The sequence below is a fragment of the Salminus brasiliensis genome, chromosome 17 (genome assembly GCF_030463535.1).
Source record: "Salminus brasiliensis chromosome 17, fSalBra1.hap2, whole genome shotgun sequence".
Lineage (NCBI taxonomy): Eukaryota > Metazoa > Chordata > Actinopteri > Characiformes > Bryconidae > Salminus > Salminus brasiliensis.
In genome coordinates this window covers 16,898,811-16,923,418 of record NC_132894.1, presented here as the reverse complement: position 1 = coordinate 16,923,418, position 24,608 = coordinate 16,898,811, and the positions used below count along the sequence as shown (strand labels likewise).

Below are 24,608 nucleotides of genomic sequence, written 5' to 3'. Positions count from 1 at the left end.
GTAGGTCTCCCATTTTCTGATTATTGCTCCCACAGTAGATTTCTTCACATCAAGCTGCTTGCCTATTGCAGATTCAGTCTTCCCAGCCTGGTGCAGGTCTACAATTTTGTTTCTGGTGTCCTTCGACAGCTCTTTGGTCTTCACCATAGTGGAGTTTGGAGTGTGACTGTTTGAGGTTGTGGGCAGGTGTCTTTTATACTGTTAACGAGTTCAAACAGGTGCCATTAATACAGGTAATGAGTGGAGGACAGAGAAGCCTCTTAAAGAAGTTGTTACAGGTCTGTGACAACCAGAAAGTTTGCTTGTTTGTAGGTGACAAAATGCTTATTTTCCACCATTATTTGCAAATAAATTCTTTAAAAATTAGACAATGTGATTTTCTTTTTTTCATATTTTGTCTCTCATAGTTGAGGTCTACCTATGACATATGTCAATTACAGGCCTCACTCATTTTTTTAAATGGGAGAACTTGCACAATTGGTGACTGACTAAATACTTTTTTCCCCCACTGTGTATATATATATATATATATATATATATATATATATATATATATATATATATAGACATATACATTTTTAATTAACGTTCATGTTGGGCTAAGCTGTTTGTTTCAACTGAATAGTTAAACATTGGACCAATGGAAAGCATCCAGAATAATTTTACTTTCAGTTTTTACAACCGTTTTACATTCACTTTTTAACATCAAAATGTCCAGCAGCAGTGGTATTGTTAATGCAGTAGACAGGGGACTTGTTTAATGAGGACCCATTGTTTGATGTGGATATGAGATTGTTTAGTGAATTTATAGTATAATGCATAGTTTTTATTTTGTCTTTAAATGAATGTATTTTAAAAAGACAAGTAATTCAAAGATTACAGTCAGATTACTTTACATTACTTTAATATTTATTGTAATTCATTGGATTAGGTTAAAATTACATTTTTAACAGGTAATCAGTAATCTGTAGCAGAATACATTTTAAAGAACAACGCAGGGCATTATTAAGGCAATATTGTGAGTACAAATGCGTCTGAATGCTTGCCATCATTTCCCCACTTCCTGACCTTATCATATTGATGCTGTGTGCATTATTTCACCTAATTGCATTATAACACAAAGCACTACTTACATTGCTCAACACTGAGACCTTATTGTTTTTGAAGTGTTTCAAGGCTGCTGATTCAATGCAGGGTGCACATCCTGGATTGTGCCTGTCCTCTCACCAGCATCCATGCAGCATCCCCTGCTTATCAGAGGCCTGTTATCAGTGAAAAGAGAAGCAGCTCAATGCCAGTCATTTCAATGCCACTGGTAATCACTGAGGCTCTGCAGGGGCGGATCAGATTGTACCTCCTCAAAAGATCAAGATGCCCTGCTTAAACAGCAGCTTAGTCCCTGCCCTGAATAACATATAGACCTGAGGTCAGTCTATAGGTCGTTGGACTGAGATGGTCGTTAGGCCTGCCACTGCTCTTCTCATAACGACAGAGGTTATATCTGGTCATCACTTTAGTTCCCTAAGGAAGGTTGAATTGCTAGGTTTCTGTGCACTCCTGGCTTATTCTTAGAGCATGCTGTGAGGAAGCAATGGGATCACTGAATGATAGTGTTTTGAGAGCTTCAGAAGAAGCTGAGATGCCATGGTTCCAAATGTGTCTTCATGTGGCAGACGTGGTACAAACCTCTTTTTCAGCTGTTGCATTCTCAATATTTCATGTGATATCCCAGAACATCAAGTTTACCTATTTTCAGACAGTGCTGCAGCAAAGCTTCCAGGATATTTAGGCTGTGAAGTTATTCTGAAGAGTTCCATGTTTGTGTTCCATGGTCTGATTGTGGGGTAAGCCTGAGATCAGATGTGCTCAGATCCTACTGTGGATTGTGTTCACACTCCAATGGCAGGTTTTCTGACTGGCTCTCTGTTTTCAGCTTCTCTCAGTTTCCCCACCACAGCAGCACTGTTACGTCTGCGCCACACTTGATCAAAAAAGATACTCCTCCAACTTCACACTTGTGGAGAAACATGGCAGGAAAGGATGTTTACCAGTGTGTTCTCCAGGGCTCCAAGCAAACAGTTTATCCTGTCTTAGAGGAATTCTACCCTACCTCCCTCGCTCTCCTGTCTGTCAGACAAACTCACTGCCCACCCCTTCCTGAGAAAACACCTATGCCCAATTGGTTATGTATTGGTAAACTCTTAATACCCTCCTTTTGAGTTCATCTTTTTGTCAGTGATTTTTTTTTTGTTATTTCCTTGTTGCCGAGTTAGTCAGTGTACTCTTCCCACCCACTCCTGTTTTTATTCATGTAAATATTCATTAAGCACCCAAAATACAGTATCTGCCTCTAGAGAAAATGACATTTCCAACATGCGCTTGCCATTTGAAGCCTCTATTCTCTGGGCTTGCAGCGCTGCTGAATGATGAATAGATGTCTGCTCTCTTTCCTTTGTATTCATTTTGTCCTAGATGCATTAATGATGAGAAAATATCTTCAAATTTTCATATATGTATATATACCAATATATTTATACCCTAACCAACCACTGACAGGTGAAGTGAAAGATATTGATCTACAGTGGCATCTGTCAAGAGGTAGGACATATCAGGCAGCAGGTGAACAGTCAGTTTTTGAAGGTGATGTGTTAAAAGCAGGAAAAATGGTCAAGCGTAAGAATCTGAGACACTTTGATAAGAGCCAAATTGTGATGGCTTGATGACTGGGTCAGAGCAGGCAGGTCTTGTGGCTTTTATTCTGGTGTGTAGTGGTCAGTACCTACCAAAAGTGGTGTAAGACAGAACTACCGGTGAACTAGAGACAGGGTCATAGTCAAGGCTCATTAATGCGAGAAAAAAAGAGAGAAAACAAACAAACAAACACAAAATGACAAACAGTCAGTTATTGGGATGATAAATATCTATTATGTAGCTCTTTAAGTTCGGAACTGAGATAAAGGATTGATCATCCAACATCCTGACCTTGCCAAATTCTTTTGTCACTGAATGCAATGAAATCCTCACCTCCTTGGACAGTAGAGACAGTAGGTCCAACAAATAGCTTTTTCCCAATCATTTTGTCCATATAATATATACCAATTTATTCAGTTTTCTTAGCTGTTGCAGAATTATCAAAAGTAAAATAATTAATAACCTTTTAACTTTGCATTTAAATGATTACCAGATATGTGTATTGTGAGACAGTAGGCTGTTGTTTAGGAGTTGCTTTTTGCAAATTGAGGAAAAATAGTGGAGATGCAAGGCTTTGTCCTGACAGCAATGTTCATCACTGTTCAGTGATGCTGCTGTGGATTATGCACACACTCCAGCGGCAGTTGCTTTAAGTGACTCTGATTTTGGCTCTTTTTAGTTCCTGCCACCATGGCCGCACTGTTGGATTGATATTTAGTAACTGCACTGGATATACAATCCCAATGATTTCTGCCAATACTGGATAACTTTCCAGTTTTCCAACTTCCTAATCAATTCCTAGTTTACATGATTCCTAGTTTCCAGCACTCAAGTCAAATTCTTTAAACAGGTATGACTAAAGTCAAGGAGCATTGTTTGGAGGAATGGGATTTGACAAACAATTAGCAAATGATATATATTTTTATTTTCTGTCCAAAACAGCATTCCTCCCAAAAAACCTGCTATAGCTCGGCACATTTAACCCTTTTCCCTTATGCCTTTATGCATTATACATGTAAGCTGGGATTATAATAATTGCTTATCAATTACAAAACACCACGGGTATAATTAATCTCTACAGCATGCCAATACTGAACAATGCAAATGGTTTCCCCTTCTGACCACTCGATAGGCGCCATTAATTTATTCTGCATTGAAATGAATAGGCACTCTTATTGCTGATCACAACTTTCCACAAACCTCAGTCACTAGCTGCCAGCCTCTAATTGCCTTAAGGCACCACCCGGCCTATTCAAAACGGATTAAGGATTGAGCTCTGTATAGGCAAAGTGTGTCTATAATAGGGCTTGGTTAACTAAGTGCTGGAATGTCACAAAGTCGAGAGCATCAGCAAATGAATCAGCAATGAGTTAAATGTAGAGGTGTGTGTTACATGCAGTATTGGAAAGTGCCTTGGCTGTCAATACAGCCTGATTTGTGAAAATGGCTCCTCGTGTGGGAGCACTTAGGTGTGTATGTATGTGTGTGTGCAGCGGGGCTGTGCCGGATGGTCAATCAAGCGTGTAGCGCGTGAGTGACGAGGGCTCCGCTGATGGTGTTTGCTCAACATGTTGGAAGCTACTTGATCAATCCCACCCTACATTTAGCTGATAGTGCCACTACAGACCCTTATGGCTGTCTTAACTATGTAAAGCAATGGAGTGCTCAAGCAAGAAAGTAAGGTTTTTCAGACGCATCAGTAATATCCAAAAGTGTCAACAGTAAAACCTCTTATTATTATTCAGTTAGTAGTTTATCACCCTCCCACCCATAATGGAAATAAGCTCTAGGCCTTTGTGGCTGCAGTGTACAATTCTATGTAAAATAGCTTAATTATCAAATACATTGTTCCATTTATTCATTTGTGTGTTTCATCTAAAAAGGGCTACTATTTAGTACATGGTATTTCACAGCATATCAAAAAAGCACCACGACTTCTACTTTGACTCAATTACTTTATATGCACAGATCGTGAGCATGTTTAGGCACCAGTTTCTTCCTGTGCTTAAATTGAACAGTCACCCTGTGATGCATTTGTCCCTCACATAGGCCTTCTTTTGCCTGGAAAGCTCAGCTGGAGACGCTGGGTGTGACTAGTAAACAAGGGGAGGTAGGTTAAAAAAGGAGACCCTAAATCAGAGAGATGGTCGAGCTGCAGAGCCCATTTATTTCTGTCAGTGTGGAGTAATGGGGGCTGCTGGAGGCTCCCTCTGAAGATGAGTGGCTGTGTCTGGAGTACGGAGTGCTGGAGGTGGGCTGAGTGTAGTGTAAGGAGATGAAAGTGAGCGATGCTCCCTGAAGCTGGGGTCTGTTTGCGGCTGAGCTTGGGGGACTCCCTGCAGAACCGGCTCCTTGGAAGACCCTTTTTTAGGCTCTTGTAAAGCGTTCCTCTCCTTGGCTTTCTCTTTCTTGGCAACCCCGAGGGCCGTATTCTTTAGGTAGGTCTCTTCCCACTGATACAACATGTCCTCAATCAGTCCCACCTATAAGAGCAACGTCCACACAAAGAAAACTGTGAAAGCAGCACAGGCCAGGAGTGCACAATAGTCATCATGCTTTGCATGCAGACCAGCTATCAAAAGGGTTACAGATCAATGCCTTTTTTCTCTTCTGGCCATGGCAAGGCCCCCTTGGAGACTTAATTACCTCCACAAGACTGCACCCCCCCCCCACCCCCACCCCATACTCCATCCTCTCATTTTGGAATAGATGGCCAGGCATGAGAAGGTTTTTTTTTTGCGGCACTCAGACAATAAGAGAGAAGCGGGAGTGAAATATGAAAGCGAATGCACGATGAAGAAATGAATTAAAAAGCCTATTTGGAGACAGGAGATACTATAGAAAAGAAAAGAGTCTAAAGTGAGGCAGGGCTCAGAGACAAAGTGTGTGAGAGAGAGAGGGAGAGAAGTCTAGCAAGGAGGGGGGCCTGGGTGGGAAGGAAAGGTCTGTTTACCAATGTGGTCTGAATTCAGCCCAAGACACGGCTTTAGTCTGAGAGGTTTTTCCCCCCCTGGGACTGATGTAAATTCAGCACAGGAGTGGACTTCGCAGTCATTCCACTTCCTAAATGCACTCCCTCTTCCACTTCTCTAATGGAGCAATGGACACTGAGCGGTCACACGCACACAAACACACATACAGAACAGAGCCAGGCCTCGACTGAGGAACCATTAAATCTTCTATTAATGTGCAGCTCGCATCTCTGCTGTGTGAGAGAAAGTAAGTGAGTGAGTGAGTGAGAGTGAGTGAGTAAAGGAGGGAGGAAGGGAGATACAGGGAGTGGGAGAGAGGCGCCGACACACACAGGGGAGTTTAAAAGACCCGGTTTTGACCAGCACAGTTTTAGGGCCAACCCGCAGGCCTTGTGTCTGATACAAAAGCTGTCAAAACGCCCATCAAAGCTGTCAGTCTCTATCAGTGCTGCAGCCAAAACAAAAGGTCTCCACCACAGGGCCAGAAGACTGGCTGTTGCTGACTGCAAATTATGCACCCTCACTGATGGCATGCCTTCTCTCCAACCCCAGCTGACCTTTTTGGCAGTCTTTTCCACACTCTCTGCTGGCAGATAGCTATTGAAATGTTTGCTCCGACAGGTCATTTACCTGAAGCCCTTTTAAGGCCTTGATCTTTTTTCTTTTTTTTTTTTCTTTCTTCTGGACCGTGCTCATGGGCACCACAGCATAAAAGCCCCAGCTATGCATCACTTTCACGCTTTTCAGGGACAAGGGGTTGAAATAGAATGTGGCACACCAGGGTGTAAAACACTCCCGAGCGTGTAGTACGCACAGATATTTCCGCACCTCACGGATGCTCAGGGCATCGAATGCAGGAAAGGAGCAGAGTGCGTTTATTTCAGGCTGACGGAGCAGGCGGTCCGAGCATCTGCATCCACTGACTCATCAAAGCTAATAAGAAATCCAGTCTTTTTTTTCAATCTTTTTTTAAATCAAAACACAACCATCAGTGTGTTCGTCAGATAAACAGCTTTCAACTGTTGACTTGAGTCTCGTTCCCATTTTATGTGTGTTTCCAAGCTTCATGAATTACCCATGCTCCTGTGATACCATTCTATAAGGTAAGGTTTGCCACCACTTGGAAAATTTATGAAGTGGTCTGATCACTGATTAGGAATTTCTGCATTTTAAAGCTTTCATGATCCGTGAATTTTATGGGGTGTGCTGGACTTCTGCACTTAATGACCCTTTGGAGGCTCAGTGAGAATACTGAAAAATAAACCAGTACAGTATAACATGATATATCTGATTGGCTCTTGAATTTAAAATGAAATAAATATAAATAACTGATTTTGAATTACATGAGATTATTATTCAGTGATTCTAAAAAAGTATTTACTCACATAATGCACTTTAATGTCTGTAAAAACTGATTTCTATAAAGTTTTGTCAATTCAATTAAAAATATATAATGTAAGGTATCATGGTGGCCTGATTAACCAGAGACTGGGACCTTCAAGACAGTTGTCTTTATACTACAATCATGTGAGACACATTCACTGAACTCAGGCGCTCTCTATTTTACCAACTGCGAGACTACTGGAACCAACTGCCTGGACCTACACAGCTGATTAGGTCGGTCACTTTATAGAGGGTGAATATTTGTAAATCTGACAAATCATAAGCCAAATTATATTGATCATGATTCCGTTTATAAAAGCAATACGATTATATTTATTTTCTAAGAATATTTATTTAATTATCAATGACTCAGGTTGACATATTTTTGGTGTTTAAAATATGTAATTTTAACATTTTTCAAGTATGGATTTAATGAGGGTGCCCTCAAAAGAATTCTTTTTAGGAAATACTTCTCATTCTTTGTTGTTCTACAATACCTGACTGGGAACCTATGTAGTAAAGGGTAGTAGGATTAGATAGCAGACATTTATAACATCTAGTTGTCAGTATTCACTAAATGCAACCGTGTTTGAGGGATGATTAATAAGCAGGATGTACTGCCCTATTTCTCCAGAACTGTGATCACAGTGTGTTCATGTATGCAGTCTCAGAGCCCCATATTCCTGCTTTTAGCATTTAAACTGTGGCTGCTCTGAGATCAGTTGCAACCCTGCCCTCTTGGCTCCCCACCTCTAACGGTGGATGATGTATGGGACAGATCTGGAGTGAAAGCGGGCCGTTTGTGGGAGAGTGTGTGTGTGTGTGTGTGTGTGTGTGTGAGCATGTGTGAGGGAGCAGAGCAGCGCTGAGGTGCTGAAGCCTGATGGGGTGATTAATAAGGCCCATCAGTAACCCCCGGCGACACACTAGGCCGTGGCTGGGAGCGACTGGCCCGCTGATGCACTGTCTGAGTGTGTGAGTGTCAGCTCTTCTGGCCCAGCACTATTCATCACCATCACGGGCCCAGACACCGCAGGGCCCCAGAGAGCCTAGGCCAAAACCAACACCCTGTCATCTCGTTACTGTCTCTCAGATCCTGAAACACAAACCACTCAGATGCTAAACACTTGGCGCCTTGTGGATCCTGTCCAAACTTTCTAACTGCTCCTATGACACCAATCACAATATCATATACATTTCAGTCTCTAACCTGATTCTGCACTAACCGGAACATTAATATTTCTATATATCTAAAACAATGGAAAATAACAATATTTGCAGACACAAACCTGCTTTTAACTACATTCAAAATAGTGTGTGTAATTTAAACCAAATATAATGACTATAATAACCATAAATGCCATTTTTCTGTGGCAGCAACAAATTATGGATTCACTTGCTCAGGGTTGTGGTGGCTCCAGAGTCTACCCAGAATCGTAGGGTGCATGTATAGTGCAAGTATATTGTCAGGTACGACACACAACCATTCACTCGCACCTGAAGGGCAATTTTAGCTTGGCCTATTCATCTACCATGCGTGTCCTCTTGAGTTTAGTAGCACCTAATGCTGTTTCTGCGGATCCAGGTCGCTTGCTCGCTTCCATGGCTGCAGCACTCTGGGTTTCCTTGCTATTGTGTTCCGTACCTGGCAACCCGAGGGGTGGGAAAGAACGGGGGGAATGGGGCAATGGGCGGGATAGGCAACTAGAACACAAGCAGATTTCTGCACCATACCTGACCATATTTAGCACAATTGGAATTTGATCACTGTTCTGATGCTCACCTTCATACATTTATATGAGCGATCGCTTGTCTTGTACAAGGCATCCTAGTTGTTTGAAGGTAAGTAAAGTATGGAGTGTGTGAAGAAGCCCTCTGTCTTCTAAGCTGTCCCATTAAATACAGGTAGAATTCCCTGCAGTCAGAAGAGCTGTACTCCACTACAAAGACAAGCTCATTTACCCTAGTTCTACCTGAAGAATTTTTTTAGCTTACACTATAGCACCTCCCCACTGTGATGTTTCTATCACAGCTGACACTATTAATCTTCATCCAAGCTCAGCGCTGAATATTTACCAGCAGTTACTTACTCACCTAAGCAGGGGGGTCAGTGGAAATGCAACCAGGCAAGCTGTGGTAAATAGGGCCGAAAGAACGGATCCCTCCGCCTTCAGGCAGACAATTCGAAAGCGGCTATATGTGGCACTTTTGATTCAAGGATCTTTCTTTTTTTTTTCTTCAAAGCTTCTTGCTGGGAAAGGGCTTTCATTTACTGCTCTAAGTAACGATTTCAAATGCCAGAGCCACGCTAATTAGCAAGGGAGAATAATTTGGACAGAAATTTCAAATAGCCACCTCTTCCGTATGACAGGCTTGCCATTTGCAAGTTCAGAAGCCTCTGATTAATCGCAACAGAGGTGACAGCAATGCCAAAAGGAACTCTCTAAACCACACACACAAATGATTTTTCCCCTTTTTTTCTCTGATTTGATATGTCAAATCTTTCTTTTGATTCCTGAGAGGCATCTGCAGAATGTGCGCAAGACATTGCACAGGGTGATGGTTCTGTGTGACACTCGTTGGTGTTTGTGTGTGTGTGTGTGTGTGTGTGTGAGACGCCGTGGCATTTGCACACACTCATTGTCCTTTTCCCTTTCTCCCTCTATTTACCTTTTGCATTGCATTCCACACACGTTCCTGATCAGGCCGCTTGCCTTCAAGGGTGTCCATGGTGTCTGCCATTAGAGCCTGCAGCTGTGGGCCGGAGATAAAGATTATCAGAGCGCAATTCACGCGTCCGCCATAACTTCTCTAAACACGACGCCTTAAAGGCTAATTAAAAAATCATTTGTTGGCGGATGATTTTAATAACTCATTCCTCATACAATGAGAACCACCATGTCAATCCCCTCAACTGCTGCCAGGGCAGCGGAGGGAGAGAGAGGGGCCTACCGCCCCCCTCTCCCCCCACCACCCCCCAACCCCCCACATGCTTGCCAGGTTTGAGGGCTAGACAAAGCAGACAAATTGACAAACACCACTCATCCATCACAGCAAGGAAGGAAGGAAGTAATATACATGGGGCTGCCCTCTGAGCTCCATTTGTCTGCAGCAACGGGATGGAGAGAGTGTGGAGAGGGAGAGGAAGGCAGGGAAGGCATACAGCACTCTAAGGAACAGGAGGAGGAAATGGCAGGACACCTGTGAGCACTGTTTTTAGCTGCTTTTTTTCTCTCTCTCTCTTTTACCTCGCCCAGCGTCTCTGTAGAGAGAGAGAGAAAAAGAGAGAGCCTTCTACAGGGGCACTCTAAACAAAGCGCCCTGTGTCTTGAATTATTAAGACTTCAAAAGGAGAGAACATTAAACTGCTTATTTTTCACTTCAGCCAGTCAGTTATAGATAGCCACAGCCAATCGAGGGATATTGATTATTTATTTATTTATTATTATATTTTTTTTTACATCCAGCAATACTTCAAAACCTAGAACTATGTCAAAATGACTCTCTTTCATCCTCAAAATAGCATTATGCAAGTTACAGTCGGGAAGTGACATTAGAACTTGGAGCCTCCCCTCAAGGACACATGCATTTCTGGACAGGCTTAGAGATACAGAAGCATTACTTAAAGTACAAGAAGCATGTGGACTGATGTGTCATAGAGAAATATTACAGGATTTGACTCGAATATGACACAGCATTAATTACAATCATTGTCCTGCCTGCTTCTGTGGAGCCTGAAGTAACAACAATATCAACACAATTCTCCTCATTACAGTCAGCGGAGCATCACAATGATTTTTATACTGTTTTTTAAAGGTACAAATGCTACATAATGTTGCTTTAGTATTCATGGACATATGCTAGTATCCTTGTAATCATCCTTGTATGTATACTGTAAATGCCACACTGCTATTTAACTATCAGCTTTGTTTGAGGGGAGCCTTCTAATGTGCCCGTCTGATTCTAAGCTATGCCCTATTGAGCCCATACAAACATCATACTAATTGGATGCCTCCACGGCTCCCTATTCATGACAGATTTGGTAGCAATATCATATGCATCACGCTGCACTGATCTAGGCTAAGCTCACCACTGTGCGACACTAATCTAGTAAAGAGGCAATTACAGAGCGTCAGCTCTACATACCAGAACCAGCTTTATGCCAGCTCTTCTTTCGGCCTCTCTCTCCTTTTCTCTCTCTCTCTCCTTTTCCCTTGTTCCTATACATGCACGCACAAAAAGGCGTCCGCCTTCTATTTCCCTTCCTGCTGTCTCATAAATATTCAACACAAAGCCCTGCTTATTGGCATGCATAATTCAAGACTTTATTAAAACAAGCTAGGCTAGTCGCACAGGCCGAGTGCTGTGTGATAACAGGGGCAGGGGGCCTGTGGGACGTACCTGCCGCACGCCCTCCTCTACAACAGCAGTCACCCTTTAAAACTGAACCCCAATCAACTCTAGCTTATGGTTAAGGACGGTTAAGAAGCAGGTGAACCCATTTGGAACCCATTCTTACGCAGTGTCAAAGGGACAGCCATATCCTGGCACAAGGCGTGGCAGATAGAACAGGGTTTTAATGGGACCTGACAATGCCTTGTACCTGTAGTTGTAATCATGTTCTGTTCTTTCTATCTAAGGGGGGGGGGTGGGGGTGGGGGGGGGGATACATGAGCAAGGCATCAGTGTGCAGCTCACCAGAGTCATATCAGCAGGGCTAATCTTCTGTAGGTAGGGTGCTAATGCCAGCTCTGCTAATGTGTGCTGCAGGACCTCGCCATGCTCCTTGACCCTCCTCAGCTGGACCAGGCAGTCTGCATACTGAAGCCTCTCTATTAGTCCTGAACCGGTGGAGAACCCAGCCTAAGCACTCACAGACACAAGGACATCCATTTGCACTACATTCACTGATATATATATATATATATATATATATATATATATATAAATTTCATTCTTCACTACAATATCCCATTTACTGATGCCACAACTGACACATTCATAACATTGGCTGATATTGAGCTTCCATAGATTTAATGCTTAGTAATGAAAATCTCACTAATATTCATATTTTAGAGACTAGACACTTCTAAAGTGAGGAAAGCTCTCTTTCACCTCTATAAAGATTTAAAGGCATTATGAGACTTATGCCCCTTTCATACTTTAAGCCCAGGACATTATTCAATACTTTTACTAGGTAGTGTTTGAGCTTTGCATCATTTAGACCTTGAAAACTCGACTGTAAGAAGAAAAACATCGCAGAACTATTTTGCTTTCCTGGCAGTGCTGCACATTTTTTCTCTCACACACACAAGCAGGGTAGATTTTTGCTGTTTCTGTCTAGAATCATATTCAAAATGCATTTTCATAGTCTCACATAAATGCTCCACTTTGCTGGCTGTGTAATCTGAGCTTCACTGCAGGTAATGTATTGGTTTCTGTTCACGCATTTTTCTTTCCAGTAATTTATTGGGAATTGTACTGGGTCTGAACTGGGATAAACATTACTTTTGGAACCGGAACCCATGAACCTTGTTAAAATAAGTTAAAATAACTGAAATATGACAACCTAGATGCACCATGAGCGTAATATGCTATAATACACTACAATAGCTACAGACTAAAATTTAAGAAATGCGCCAAGATTGAATATTTCTATCTGGCATATTTGGTCATTCATAGCAAAGCACTCTTTAATGAAAATGATAGATTCATTTAAATAATACAGGTTATTGACATATTTTGATATATAAATAATTATTGATGTAAATCAATTCCTATTTACCCCCCCCCCCCCCATCTCAGCTAACATCACCTGGTAAATATATATATATATATATACAGTCATGCCCGAAAGTATTCATACCCCTGTCAAAGTTTGACTTAAATTTACTTTTATTTAACCAGAAATTATATTTTTGCCTGGAAATGACACAGGCATCTCCCAGGAGATAACACGATGATGTACAAGAGGCATCATTGTGGGAAAAAATATTTCTCAGCTTTTATACACATTTGAACAAAAAGTGGCATGTCCAAAATTATTCATACCCTTCTCAATAATTAATAGAAAAGCCTTTATTGGCTATTACAGCAATCAAACGCTTCCTGTAATTGCTGACCAGCTTTTTGCATGTCTCCACTGGTATTTTTGCCCATTCATCTTTAGTGATGAGCTCCAACTCTTTGAGGTTCGAGGGTCTCCTTGCCATCACCCTGATCTTTAGCTCCCTCCACAGATTCTCAATTGGATTCAAGTCAGGACTCTGGCTGGGCCACTGCAAAACATTAATGTTTTTGTCTGCTAACCATTTCTTCACCACTTTGGCTGTGTGTTTTGGGTCGTTGTCATGCTGAAATGTCCACCGGTTCCCAATGCCAGGTTTCTCTGCAGACTGCCTGATGTTGTTGTTGAGAATCTTGATGTATTGCTCTTTTTTCATGGTGCCATTTACTGCGATCAAGTTCCCTGGTCCATTGGCTGAAAAACACCCCCAAAACATTAGGTTCCCACCACCATGTTTGACAGTGGGGATGGTGTTCTTAGGGTTGAAGGCTTCTCCTTTTTTACGCCAAATGGTGCACACATCATTGTGGCCAAACAATTCAATTTTTGTTTCATCTGACCATAAAACAGAACACCAGAAGTCTTCTTCTTTGTCCAGATGAGCATTTGCAAAGGTCAAGCGGGCTTTTGTGTGCCTTTTCTGGAGAAGTGGTGTCCTCCTTGGCCTGCGTCCGTGGAACCCAGCAGTGTGCAGTGTCCGTTGAACTGTCTGCCTTGAGATGTCGCCACCAGCAGAGTCCAGATTCACCAGGATGGCCTTGGTGGTGATCCTTGGATTTTTCTTCACCTCTCTCACTATTCTCCTGGCCAGCACAGGTGTCACTTTTGGCTTCCGACCACATCTTCTGAGATTTTCCACAGTGCGGAACTTCTTGTATTTTTTAATAATACTTTGCACTGTAGCCACTGGAACTTGAAAACATTTTGATATGGCTTTATAGCCCTTTCCTGACTTGTGAGCGGCCACAATGCACAGCCGCAGGTCCTTAGTGAGCTCCTTTGTCTTAGCCATGACTGTCCACAAACCAACTGCAGAGAGCTGCTGTTTTTCTCCTGTTGAGTTGATTAAAACAGCTGTTCCCAATGAATCAGGGTAATTAGGATGCTTTAAAACAGCTTGGACTATTTGGAATGGTATAGAACTTTGGATTTTCCCATATACTGTGACAGTTTTCAAAGGGTATGAATAATTTTGGACATGCCACTTTTTGTTCAAATGTGTATAAAAGCTGAGAAATACTTTTTCCCACAATGATGCCTCTTGTACATCATCGTGTTATCTCCTGGGAGATGCCTGTGTCGTTTCAAGGCAAAAATATAACTTCTGGTTAAATAAAAGTAAATTTAAGTCAAACTTTGACAGGGGTATGAATACTTTCGGGCATGACTGTATATATATATATATATATATATATATATATATATATATATATCCAAATGTTTGTGGACAGCCCTTCTAGGGAATGCATTCAGCCAAGTTGTACCCATTACTGACACAGATATGCGAATGCACACCCACACAGCTTGTCTAGTGCCTGTACACAGGTATTGCCAAAAGAATAGGACTCTCTGGAGCAGATAAACATGAACCAATTGGCACCATGCCTAAAGTCAGGTGTTGGCTAAAGCATCCCCAGCATTGAGCTGTGCAATACTATTGCAATTTGGGATTTGGGGAGGTGGGGTGGCGACCATCCAACATCCTGAACTCACTAACGCTCTTGTGGCTGTCTGCAATCAAATTCTCACAGCAATGCTCCAAAATCTAGCAGAAAATCTACAGTTGAGACAGTTACAACAAAAGGATAAACTAATTTTGAAACCCCTGATTTCAGAAGAAACAATGAATGAGCAGGTGTCCCAATACTTTTGTCCATATAGTGTATATATCATCACTGTTACAAAAAAACTTGCATCTCCATTTTTGCTAAATCTGGTATTTGTTCTTCACATTGTGTCACAATTTCATGATGAACGGGCCAATAGAAATGCTCCAAATGGAATATATTTGACATTGACATCTATTGAAAGTTAATGTAACTTTTTGGAAATATCAGTCTTTAATGTGACAGTGATGATGATGATGATGATGATGGTGTGTGTGTGTGTGTGTGTGTGCACACTTCTATTTCTTATCACCCTATTCCCTATTTCCTACCTTCCTATTCCTAACACCTATCTCTGTTTATCTGTCATGTTCAGCGTGCCCTAGCATGCATTCATTGACCGCTATGAATTCTGAGGCATTAATACTAGGTTTATGTGCAAGAATAACAGTGACCTTTCAAAACAGGCTAACAACACACATGCTAATCAAGCATACACTTTCCAGGGTATCAGCACACTGTTGCTCAGCAAGGAGCTGACAGCTCCCCTAGACTTCAGTGGTCCTAAGAGCAATTCAGTAGACCTGGTACAGCTCTGGAGAGGCATCTCTGTGTTCCTAGCCAATTCATCACGTCAGATATCTCCTGGCATCTCCTGTTGTGTGCTTGCTCCCCCACACTGACAAAAGCTGACAAAAAAAGGGGGTCGCTCCTTTTGTTCTCCTCCACCAAAGGCTAGAAATCATGTTTGAAAAATTGCAATTCATTTCCCTCCTCTCTTTCTGCAGCGCTACACCTCTCCCTTGCTGCCAAACTTAACACACAAGTCACAGTCACAAACTCACAAACCCTCCTTTACCTGTCCTCAAGGTTGACTCCTCTTAACCCCCACCACCACCACCACCACCGCCACCACCCCCTTTTCCCATATGGGCTGTTTTTGTCCTGGTGAGGTCACTTGTCTAAATGATGCTCTGCTCCTTGCTTCCCCAAACTTCTTTTCCTTAGCTCGGCTTGGCCTGCTATTATCCTCGCTGTCATTCATCCTCTTTATGGTCATTTTTATTACAGATACATATCCTCCAGCATGCTTCATTTTTCCCTGCCACTGTCTCACGGCTGGGCAGGCCCCGTTTTTTTTCCCCCCACCGTGAGCCACACTGCGCTGTTTACTTTCAATAACCCAAGAAGAGTAGAGAGAGGGAGAGAGGGGGAGGGTGTGAGAAGGAGAGAGAGAAAGAGTCCTACTCTCCTTCTTTACGAGTGATGTTGTTTTCCCCTGCTGAATATTTCATGGGATTATTTTCTTTGTGCACCCTCTGCGCCTCTGCCAGCGGTTTGGGATGATGCAGTATTGAGAAGGACAGAGTGCTGATGATCAGAACTCCTTTGTAATTATCTATATGCAACCATTTCCCCACATCGCTGTGGCTGCCTAATTGCCTGTAGAGCAGAGCTAATGTTTCGTTAATTGTCGCATTACCATTAGGTAAGAAGGCATTGATGAAAAGATAAATCACATATGCTTTTTTTTTTCTTTCTTTCGATGTCAGCAAATGCTCACTGTAGCTGGAGAGGGATGCAATTTACATACTTATGTTGGTAAATATCATGAGCCTTTCCCTCACCAACAACTAGTTAAATATTGATATATTTCAGATAATGTGTCATTAATAATCAGAACCTTAACAAAGAATAGTTTGGGTCAAATTAGTAATAAAGAGCTTGGTGTTCATTTTGACTCTGGTGAGACACATTATTCACCGAATAAATGCATTGCTCACAATTCGGATAAAATCGATTCTGTTTTTAATAGCGGGGTAATGGAATTTCCTTTGTCTGGCCTTGCCTGAGAATGAGTGACTAATGCAATAAGAATCATGTCTCTGTGGTGCTCGTGCAGCCACTGTCGCAACTCAAATTCAATAACCCCCTTCAAAATAAACACCCAGTGAGTCGAGCCATCCAAATGAAATGAAAACTTGATCTATGTGAGTGTTTGCAGTCTGTTATAGCCTGCAGATGGTACTGATGGTATTTTTGTTCCTGATCAGTGAGTGGATCACTGATGTGGGAGCTAACCAAGGGCTGAACCCCCTTAAAGTGTATCCCTGCACTCAACCCCTGTGGCTCAACAAGGCCTAAATGCATTTACTGCACATTTCCTGCAGGCAACTTACTGCAATTCTCAATGCAGGCTTACTATTGTGGTTCATTGAGAGGTTGTCTGAACGTATTTCTAGCCCCTTTTCTGACAGATGCCTTTGCTCCTTCAGCTATCAGCGAAGGAAGGGCAGATTAAAGGTCCATTGATCTACCTTTTTACCTGTCTGAGAACATGTCTGACATAATCAAAGCAAGGCATGCAAACCAAGCAATTTAGGGGAACCTAAACAATGACAGACAAAAAGACACCATGGCCAGTGATAGACCACTAATGTCCTGACATGCTGAAACCAGTTTAACCAATCTCGGTGTCAGCTGTTCTCCTGCACGTTAGGGGGTTGATAACATGAGTTATAATAATAATATGATATAATAATAATAATATGTTACAATAATAATAATAATAATATGATAATAATGAGTTACAGACGCAGCAGAACTGAATTAGCAACCACAAGGGGGCACACTCACCAGGTTTGGAACATGCCCGGCTAATGTGAAACATTTGTTTGAAACAAATGCTACAAGGAGCATGTCTGTGAAAATGCTTGTCGATAAAAAAATATTTAGAGTTCACTCGTGCTTTAACGCTGGGGACCTTCCATATTGGCTGTCTTGATAACAGAGATGTAGCCAGCCAACCAAAACATTTCTTTCCCGTAACCTGCTGATTAAGCTGCTTCCGCTCACTCATCTGGGAGACAGTACTTCAGAGCAAGGCTTAATGTGCACTTCGACACTAGGAGAGCGAAGGGAAAATCAATTTGGAAAAACTGCAACTTGGTGGTCATGTTTTCTTCATATTCTGCCTTTATGAAAAGGTAGCTGGTGTCTTTCGCGACCATTCATTTCCAGGAATCCCAATAAGAATCCAGTTATAAATGAGAGAGGGTCTATTGTACTTCTCTTAGAAACACTATTGCGATTTCTCTCACCACCCTGTTTAAGCCATTGACTGTAACATGGTCTTGTCACAATGTCACAACACAGAAATATATAGCTATCTAACCATAGCTGAAAATTGTTAAGAAAAGGGAAAATTAGAGCATGAAGACAATGCATTAACTGTAAATGTGGGATAACGATGCACAAAACGAGTGTTGTTCTGGTGATAGTTATATTTTTTGTTTGTATAAAAGATAAGAAATTAAATTGGCCACTATTTTAATAAAGCTAAAATACAACTACACTCTTTTTGTTTGTTTAAGGACCTCTAATATTGCCTTGGCCAGCCCCATGCTTCTCTATTTAGTCAGTAGAGAAAAGCCTGTGGGGTTGAACATGTCAATATAAATCAGAAAATGAAGAGAGTTGCTGACTTTTAGGTGGCTGGTGGCTTAAGGCCAATCTCCTTGCCTGTAGCGTTTCCAGCGCTGGCCTGTTAGACTGTATTTATCATAATGATTGTGCCTGCTGTTGCTTAACTGTGCCTTCTAAGTTTGTTAGAAGTGTATGGAGATGTATGGAATGCAGGCAGTAAATTCCACCTCATCTTTGTAATTTGTACTAGGAACACGACTGAGTTAAAGCAGGTGCCAGGTGCACTAATATACACCATGGAACTCAGTATCTAAAGTGCCTAGAATTTTGGAGGGAAGTATTGTCTCAAGCCAAACACTAATGTTTTGCACGTAATAGAAATCATGCAATAAAAAATCCTTCTGAAGTCGATAGTCGTAATTCACTTAATAAATCAAATCACTGACAAGTCTAAAAACAATGGTTTGATGAATCTAGGTAAAGGAAATGTAATTTAAAAAAGTCATTGTCTGTGCTAAAGGAGTCCTTCCAACAGGAGTGGTGTGAGGTGCTGCCACTTACACACCTTGATGTGCCTTCTCGTCCAAGAGCAGTTAAAAACCTATAAGGTAAAGAGTATACCCACAGCTATCTTGGTGCATTTGATAAAATCTAGAACAGGCAGAATCCTCCTCCCTAAAGTCTCATACATCCGATGTAGTTGCTCGGGTGTTGGTGGTGTAAATGGAGCTTGGGGCCCTAAAAAGTCAGAGGAAGACACAGTCTTACTGTAATACATTGAACCTAATCATTTGATTAGTTTAAACTCTGAAAACACAGTCAGACAGTTCTGATAAAGTTTTTGTTTAGGTCATTTTTTTCAACATCAAAAAATATTTTTACGGACATCATCATTTTCGACGGTGTCACCTCCATCCAGTCAGTTTGTTCTGGTAACCTGTGCCTGTTTCTTATGCTGTACATGTTCCCAAGAAACTGCAGTGGGGACTTGGATACAAGCATTTGATAAAGCTGCCACGGTCCCCTGCCGATGACTGATTACTTTACAGACCCATGTGGAGTCTGGGCCTTTGATACATTACACAAATGCATTGATTTTCCTCCTCTTAGCAGTACATGCTCGCAGCTACAGAGCTAGCTATGCTGACCTCTTCAACCCTGCTCTGCTAGCTGGCCAGTGGCAGTCCATCTCCCAGCTTGGCCCTCTCTGCCACGCTGGCTCTACATGCACCCAAGGTTCATTAAGACATTTGATATCATTGCAGTCAATACATCATATGGGCCCTGTAATTTTTGGGCGGCTTGAATGGGGGGAATGTCAGGGGGTCAGTTTCCTGCATGTGTTAAGGAAGTGCTTTGGTATTTAAGATGTGATAATCTAAACACTTTAACACTTTTGTTAACATTTGATTCTGGTTGATTATATTATTATTATTAGTAGTAGTAGTATTGTTATTTTAATGTAGACAGCACTTAAACCAATGCCAAAAGATTTAAGGATTAGTTTTATGCCAAAAACATTCATCACTAAAAAAAAACTGAATCCTAGATTTGTACTCTGTAGTGGATTTAGGTATGCGGCTTGTGCAGCTGCCCATATACAGACAAATTGTGGTCTGCTTTGTGTGAAATCATTAGGAATAAGACCTGTGCACATTGTATGCCACCAAGATGAACTGGATTAGTCTTGACTCTCAGTTAACGCTGTCACGGGATGGAAATTCAAAACTTGTATTAATTCTTGAGTGTCAAATCAACAGCACACGTGAACAAAAAAAAAGGTCTAAACGTACGTCCACACTAATCTGGTGCAGTTATTATTAATACATTTACATTTACTTTCCACTAAAACTGAGACATTCGGAAATGCTCCTATTAAGTGACTGGAAAGACTGGAAAAAAGCCTCGACTGGCAGTTGAAAAAGCAACACATGCATAACAAATTACAAAACATATGTACAGTATCTTAAAGAATCTTGTCATCATCAACTTTTACCAAACACAATGCAGACAACAACAAAATCAAGAGGAAACAAGTGAAACGGGTGTGGACAAAACAGTCTTGACCCGTAATGTGGTACACCTTTGATTTGTTGCTGCATTTTTAGCTGTCAGACAAACATAATGAATACAATATTTGCCCTGGTGTGTGTGTTATGATACTGTGGATTGTTTGGGTTTGTACTGATGTGATAGATGTTATATCGTCTGTATTAAGACCAAATGATTTTGGAAATGTAATGAAGGAAAAGAAGACATAAAACACAATGCTGCATGTCCAGTCTATGTAAACAGTCATGTAATATGTGTTTCCTTATGCCATCAGGTGCTCATTTTAGAAGAAAGAAAAGAAAATAAGCAAACCAAACCAAAAATAAAGCTATGCAGCTGCTTTTCTGTCTCTTTATGAGTATAAAATTATCAAGTATGGAATGAATAGACTAAACACCTACACTGCTATGTTGCTTGCTATGCCTTTACACATACTGCAACACTACATACCATTTTCTGTGGAATATTCCAAGTAGCTTACATAGAATAGGAGATCATTTTACACACTTGTTTTTTTCCCATCATCATAGTGTGTGTGTGTGTAGCCTACAGCAAAATGATTCCAACCCAACTAGCACGTTATTGACTTGGTTAACCTCATGACATCATGAAGGTTTCCTTTGATTTTATTAGTTCCTGAGCTCAGCGAGGGAGAGATGTCTATATTATGCTGATATTTTGATATGCTGATCTTTTATATACTTTTCTATACTGATCTTCATGCACACATTTACACATCCACATATTTATATTTGTATATTTTTGGTATTTAATGTCTTTGTACTTATTGTATATGCCCCTTCTGATGTTTTGTCAATTGTACTATTGTACTAGTTTATGTGCTACCTATTCTGCACCTGTGATTTAGTCTAACAGTGTTTCGTTGTACTTTACAAATCTGTATTAGTATAATGACAATAAAGTTGAAGTGAATTGAATTGATATATTGTCTTATGGTTGTTTGGTTGTTTGGGCTGTTTCATTCCTATTCTGAAAGTTTGATAAATCGTGCAACAACTGTACCAACAGTAACAATGATGTTTGACTAGTATACTGCATTTTTATGCAAATTCAGGGGCATTTCTAAAATATTTTGGGGCGCTCTCTGGTACTGGCCAGGCTGAGAAGCCTTCTACTTCCTCAGCCAACTTAACCTACAGCTCCCATCAACTGGCGGGAATACAAACAACCTGTCTGCAATCTATAGCTACACTGATTTAGCTTTTGTCCATATCTGAGCTTCTAAAAAATTAATTAATGGTTGGACATTCCTGCATAAACTGTAAGAATTTCACATTCTACTATGGTTACATTTAGGGTTACAGTTAAAATAAGGGTTAGGTTAAGTTTGGTTCAGTTAAGGAGGGTCCGATTTATGTTTAGGTTGAGGAGTAGGTGCATGGTGTAAAATGTGTGCGAGAGAACTCTCTGGCTGGAGATTAGGTGGCTTCTGCTTGTGTCCAGTCCCTTCTCTGATAAGTGTAGCTTGGAATTAGAGACTTGAGTTAAAAGGGAGGTGATGGGGTGGTGGAGGGTTGTTGTGAAGACGTGAACAAGATAGAGGGGTTATTAATAGAATGTAGAGGGGCTTCGGGCATGTCCCTCCTTCCAAATTTGTTATGTTATTTAAAGAATAGCTTCCACATTCTTTAACAGATGCCACTGTTCTTAAACAGTTCTGAGAGCAGCAACGGTGCAATTTCACAACACTTCAGTACTTGTTCTAGTATCCTTAACTCTTCATGCTAAACATGACTACACATTTATCAACCTCATTAGAAGAACTGTTGACTCATAAAAACACAAAAAAAAAAGGTGACGTGAAGCCAACCTGTGAACGTGGGACACTTCCTATGCAGCAGTTTCTCCAGAAAGTCTCCATCCTGACTCTTTCTGAAGCCAAGTGTCAAGATGTAGCTATGTGTCGAGGACCTGCTCCAGTCGGTGGTCTGGGGCAACATATGGACACCATGCAGATCTAGGGGAGATGAAGACAGGTGACCAGCATTTATCACAAAGTATTACATGAATATGTAATAATATGTACTATATGTATGGGCTGGATGTTCTTTAGTTCTGCACTGTCAAAATGACACACTGAAAACATACAAAGCTACAACATCATGATGATAGTTGTATATATTCTGTATGTAGTAGTCACAATATTTGTCGTTATCCAGCCATGCCACCAAATGTCTAAAAAAGTAGGATAAAGGGTAAAATTCATATTTCCTTAGAATTATATAACAGCAACTAAGCTGATATGGGCTTTAACACAATAAGGAAATCTTCTCCTTTTCTATCCTTTTTTTTTTCTTTCAGACAATTTTTTTTCCAGTATAGAAAACACATGACTAAGGGCAATACATACGCTAACATGAAAACCAACTGCAGCACTGACAGACACAGTAAACAGCACAGTGGATATGCATATATTATATTTCATCCAAAACAAGCTGAATATCCACTGTGAGAAATTGATACGGAAATTAAAAAACACCATGACGCACAATCACAGCCCATACACAGCAGAGTGCTGAAATAAACATAAGTTCAGCATGGCTTAAAATATGCCTCATATTTTGCTATGTCGCTGGGAATGATTTCCCTCACACTGGTGAGCAGAATGCCTTACTTAATGTGCTAAAGAAGAAAAAACAGATAGGAAGAGTCAGTGTCTCCGGGGAACAAGACCGCTGACACAACGCCCAGCGGGGAATGAAGCATCCCCCAGGGAACTTCACTTGCAGGATTATAGGATGGAGTGAAGGGGACATATGTCATCTCTTTTGGAGAAAAATAAATAGCGACAGAACATGCAGAATAAGGCCTTTTTTTGTTTTCCAAAAAATGGGGTTTCATGTAATGCATTTTATTGAAAGTATGGGCTCTAACCTTAAAAATAAAGATTTTCACCCAAGTCACAAGGGTTTGGATGAGCTACTTGGCTAAGTGCAATCTATTCACTGTTAACTGCGAGCTTGGTTTGGGGAAAGGCTTCCTGCTGTGTCAGGAGATTCCACAGTGAATCTACATATTAACTTTCTTTCAAAATGCTACAATGCTTTCAAAAATATATTCAGAGACATTATGAACAGCATCCCGGAGGTGTGTGTGGAATCCTTTGATCCTAATGTGCCAAAGCGTAACATTTACGGCAACGGCGCTTTCTTCAAAGTACCGGAACACTGATTTGCAAGATTGAAAAGGTGTATCATTTATGCTTCGCTGAGGCTGACCTCTTGCCAACAGCACTGGATTTCTTTATTTAGTTAGTTAGTTTTCACCTTGTCATAATAAGGGGAAAAGGAATAGTCGGGCCCAAGAAGGGCTAAAGCTCTCGCGCATTATCTTTTCAGTCTAACCAGCTCCCTTGACAAACCAGTTTAAACTCAGCCAGCATGAGCTCAAACTCTGCATGGCCCCCCGAGCACGTGCAGACAAACCGACACGCTCCATTCTGGGCCCTGTTAATTAGTTAACATTCACCCTTCCCTTTACCGCCCACACATACACAGAGACACACAAACACACACACATACATACAAGGCAGCACAGCTATTCAGCTAAATTGCTGCAGGATGGGTAATATAATGGCAGTCATGGTTAAGGTCAGAGTATGGATGGCAGATGTGTACTGGATAGTGAAGTATGGATTTTTTATAATGGAGAAATATGTGGAAATATGTGGAAAGGGCTAATTGAAGCAAGGAAGGTGAGCTTTTGCCCTGAGTGTGAGAGCAGACCAGTTTTTAAACTGCGGAGCTCTCACTCTGAACTGCTTCCCTATTTTTGCTTGCCTGGATGACACCAACTGCTTGCATTCACAAACTCTTGATGGGGTAACACCCGAATTAGACATTGCCAATTTTGTTTCAATTCACATGGAAGGCAACAAAGACAGGTAATTGGTTGAGGGTGATGTCAAGGCTACACATCTAAAAATAAGGTACCAAAAAAAGGTTCTTCAGAATGATGCCGGAGAAGATCCACATTTGGTGCATGATTCTTTGAAGAAACATTTTTTCTGTGATGAGCGAGTGTGAAAAACCTAATACATAAAATACCTAAAATACATAATTCATCTTCATAAAACATGTTTAGAACATTTTTTTTTAAAAGATAAACTTCTGTGTCACGTTTGATCCAGCAGGCATCATGCTGCACCGAGAGCAACACACAGTTGAACTA

General features: G+C 41.1%; 1 protein-coding gene across 1 annotated transcript in view; it reads right to left on the bottom strand.

Annotated features, from left to right (window-relative positions):
* Positions 1-4,865: 4,865 nt before the first annotated feature.
* Positions 4,866-24,608, bottom strand: part of LOC140538536 (spermatogenesis-associated protein 16-like) — a 135,117-nt gene continuing 115,374 nt past the window's right edge. Inside the window, exons 7-11 of the mRNA XM_072661127.1 lie at positions 22,249-22,395; positions 18,991-19,103; positions 11,745-11,909; positions 9,717-9,800; positions 4,866-5,174 (exon numbers count right to left, since the gene is read on the bottom strand). Coding sequence (XP_072517228.1) covers positions 4,866-5,174; positions 9,717-9,800; positions 11,745-11,909; positions 18,991-19,103; positions 22,249-22,395 — 818 coding nt within the window. The remainder of the gene's footprint in view (positions 5,175-9,716; positions 9,801-11,744; positions 11,910-18,990; positions 19,104-22,248; positions 22,396-24,608) is intronic.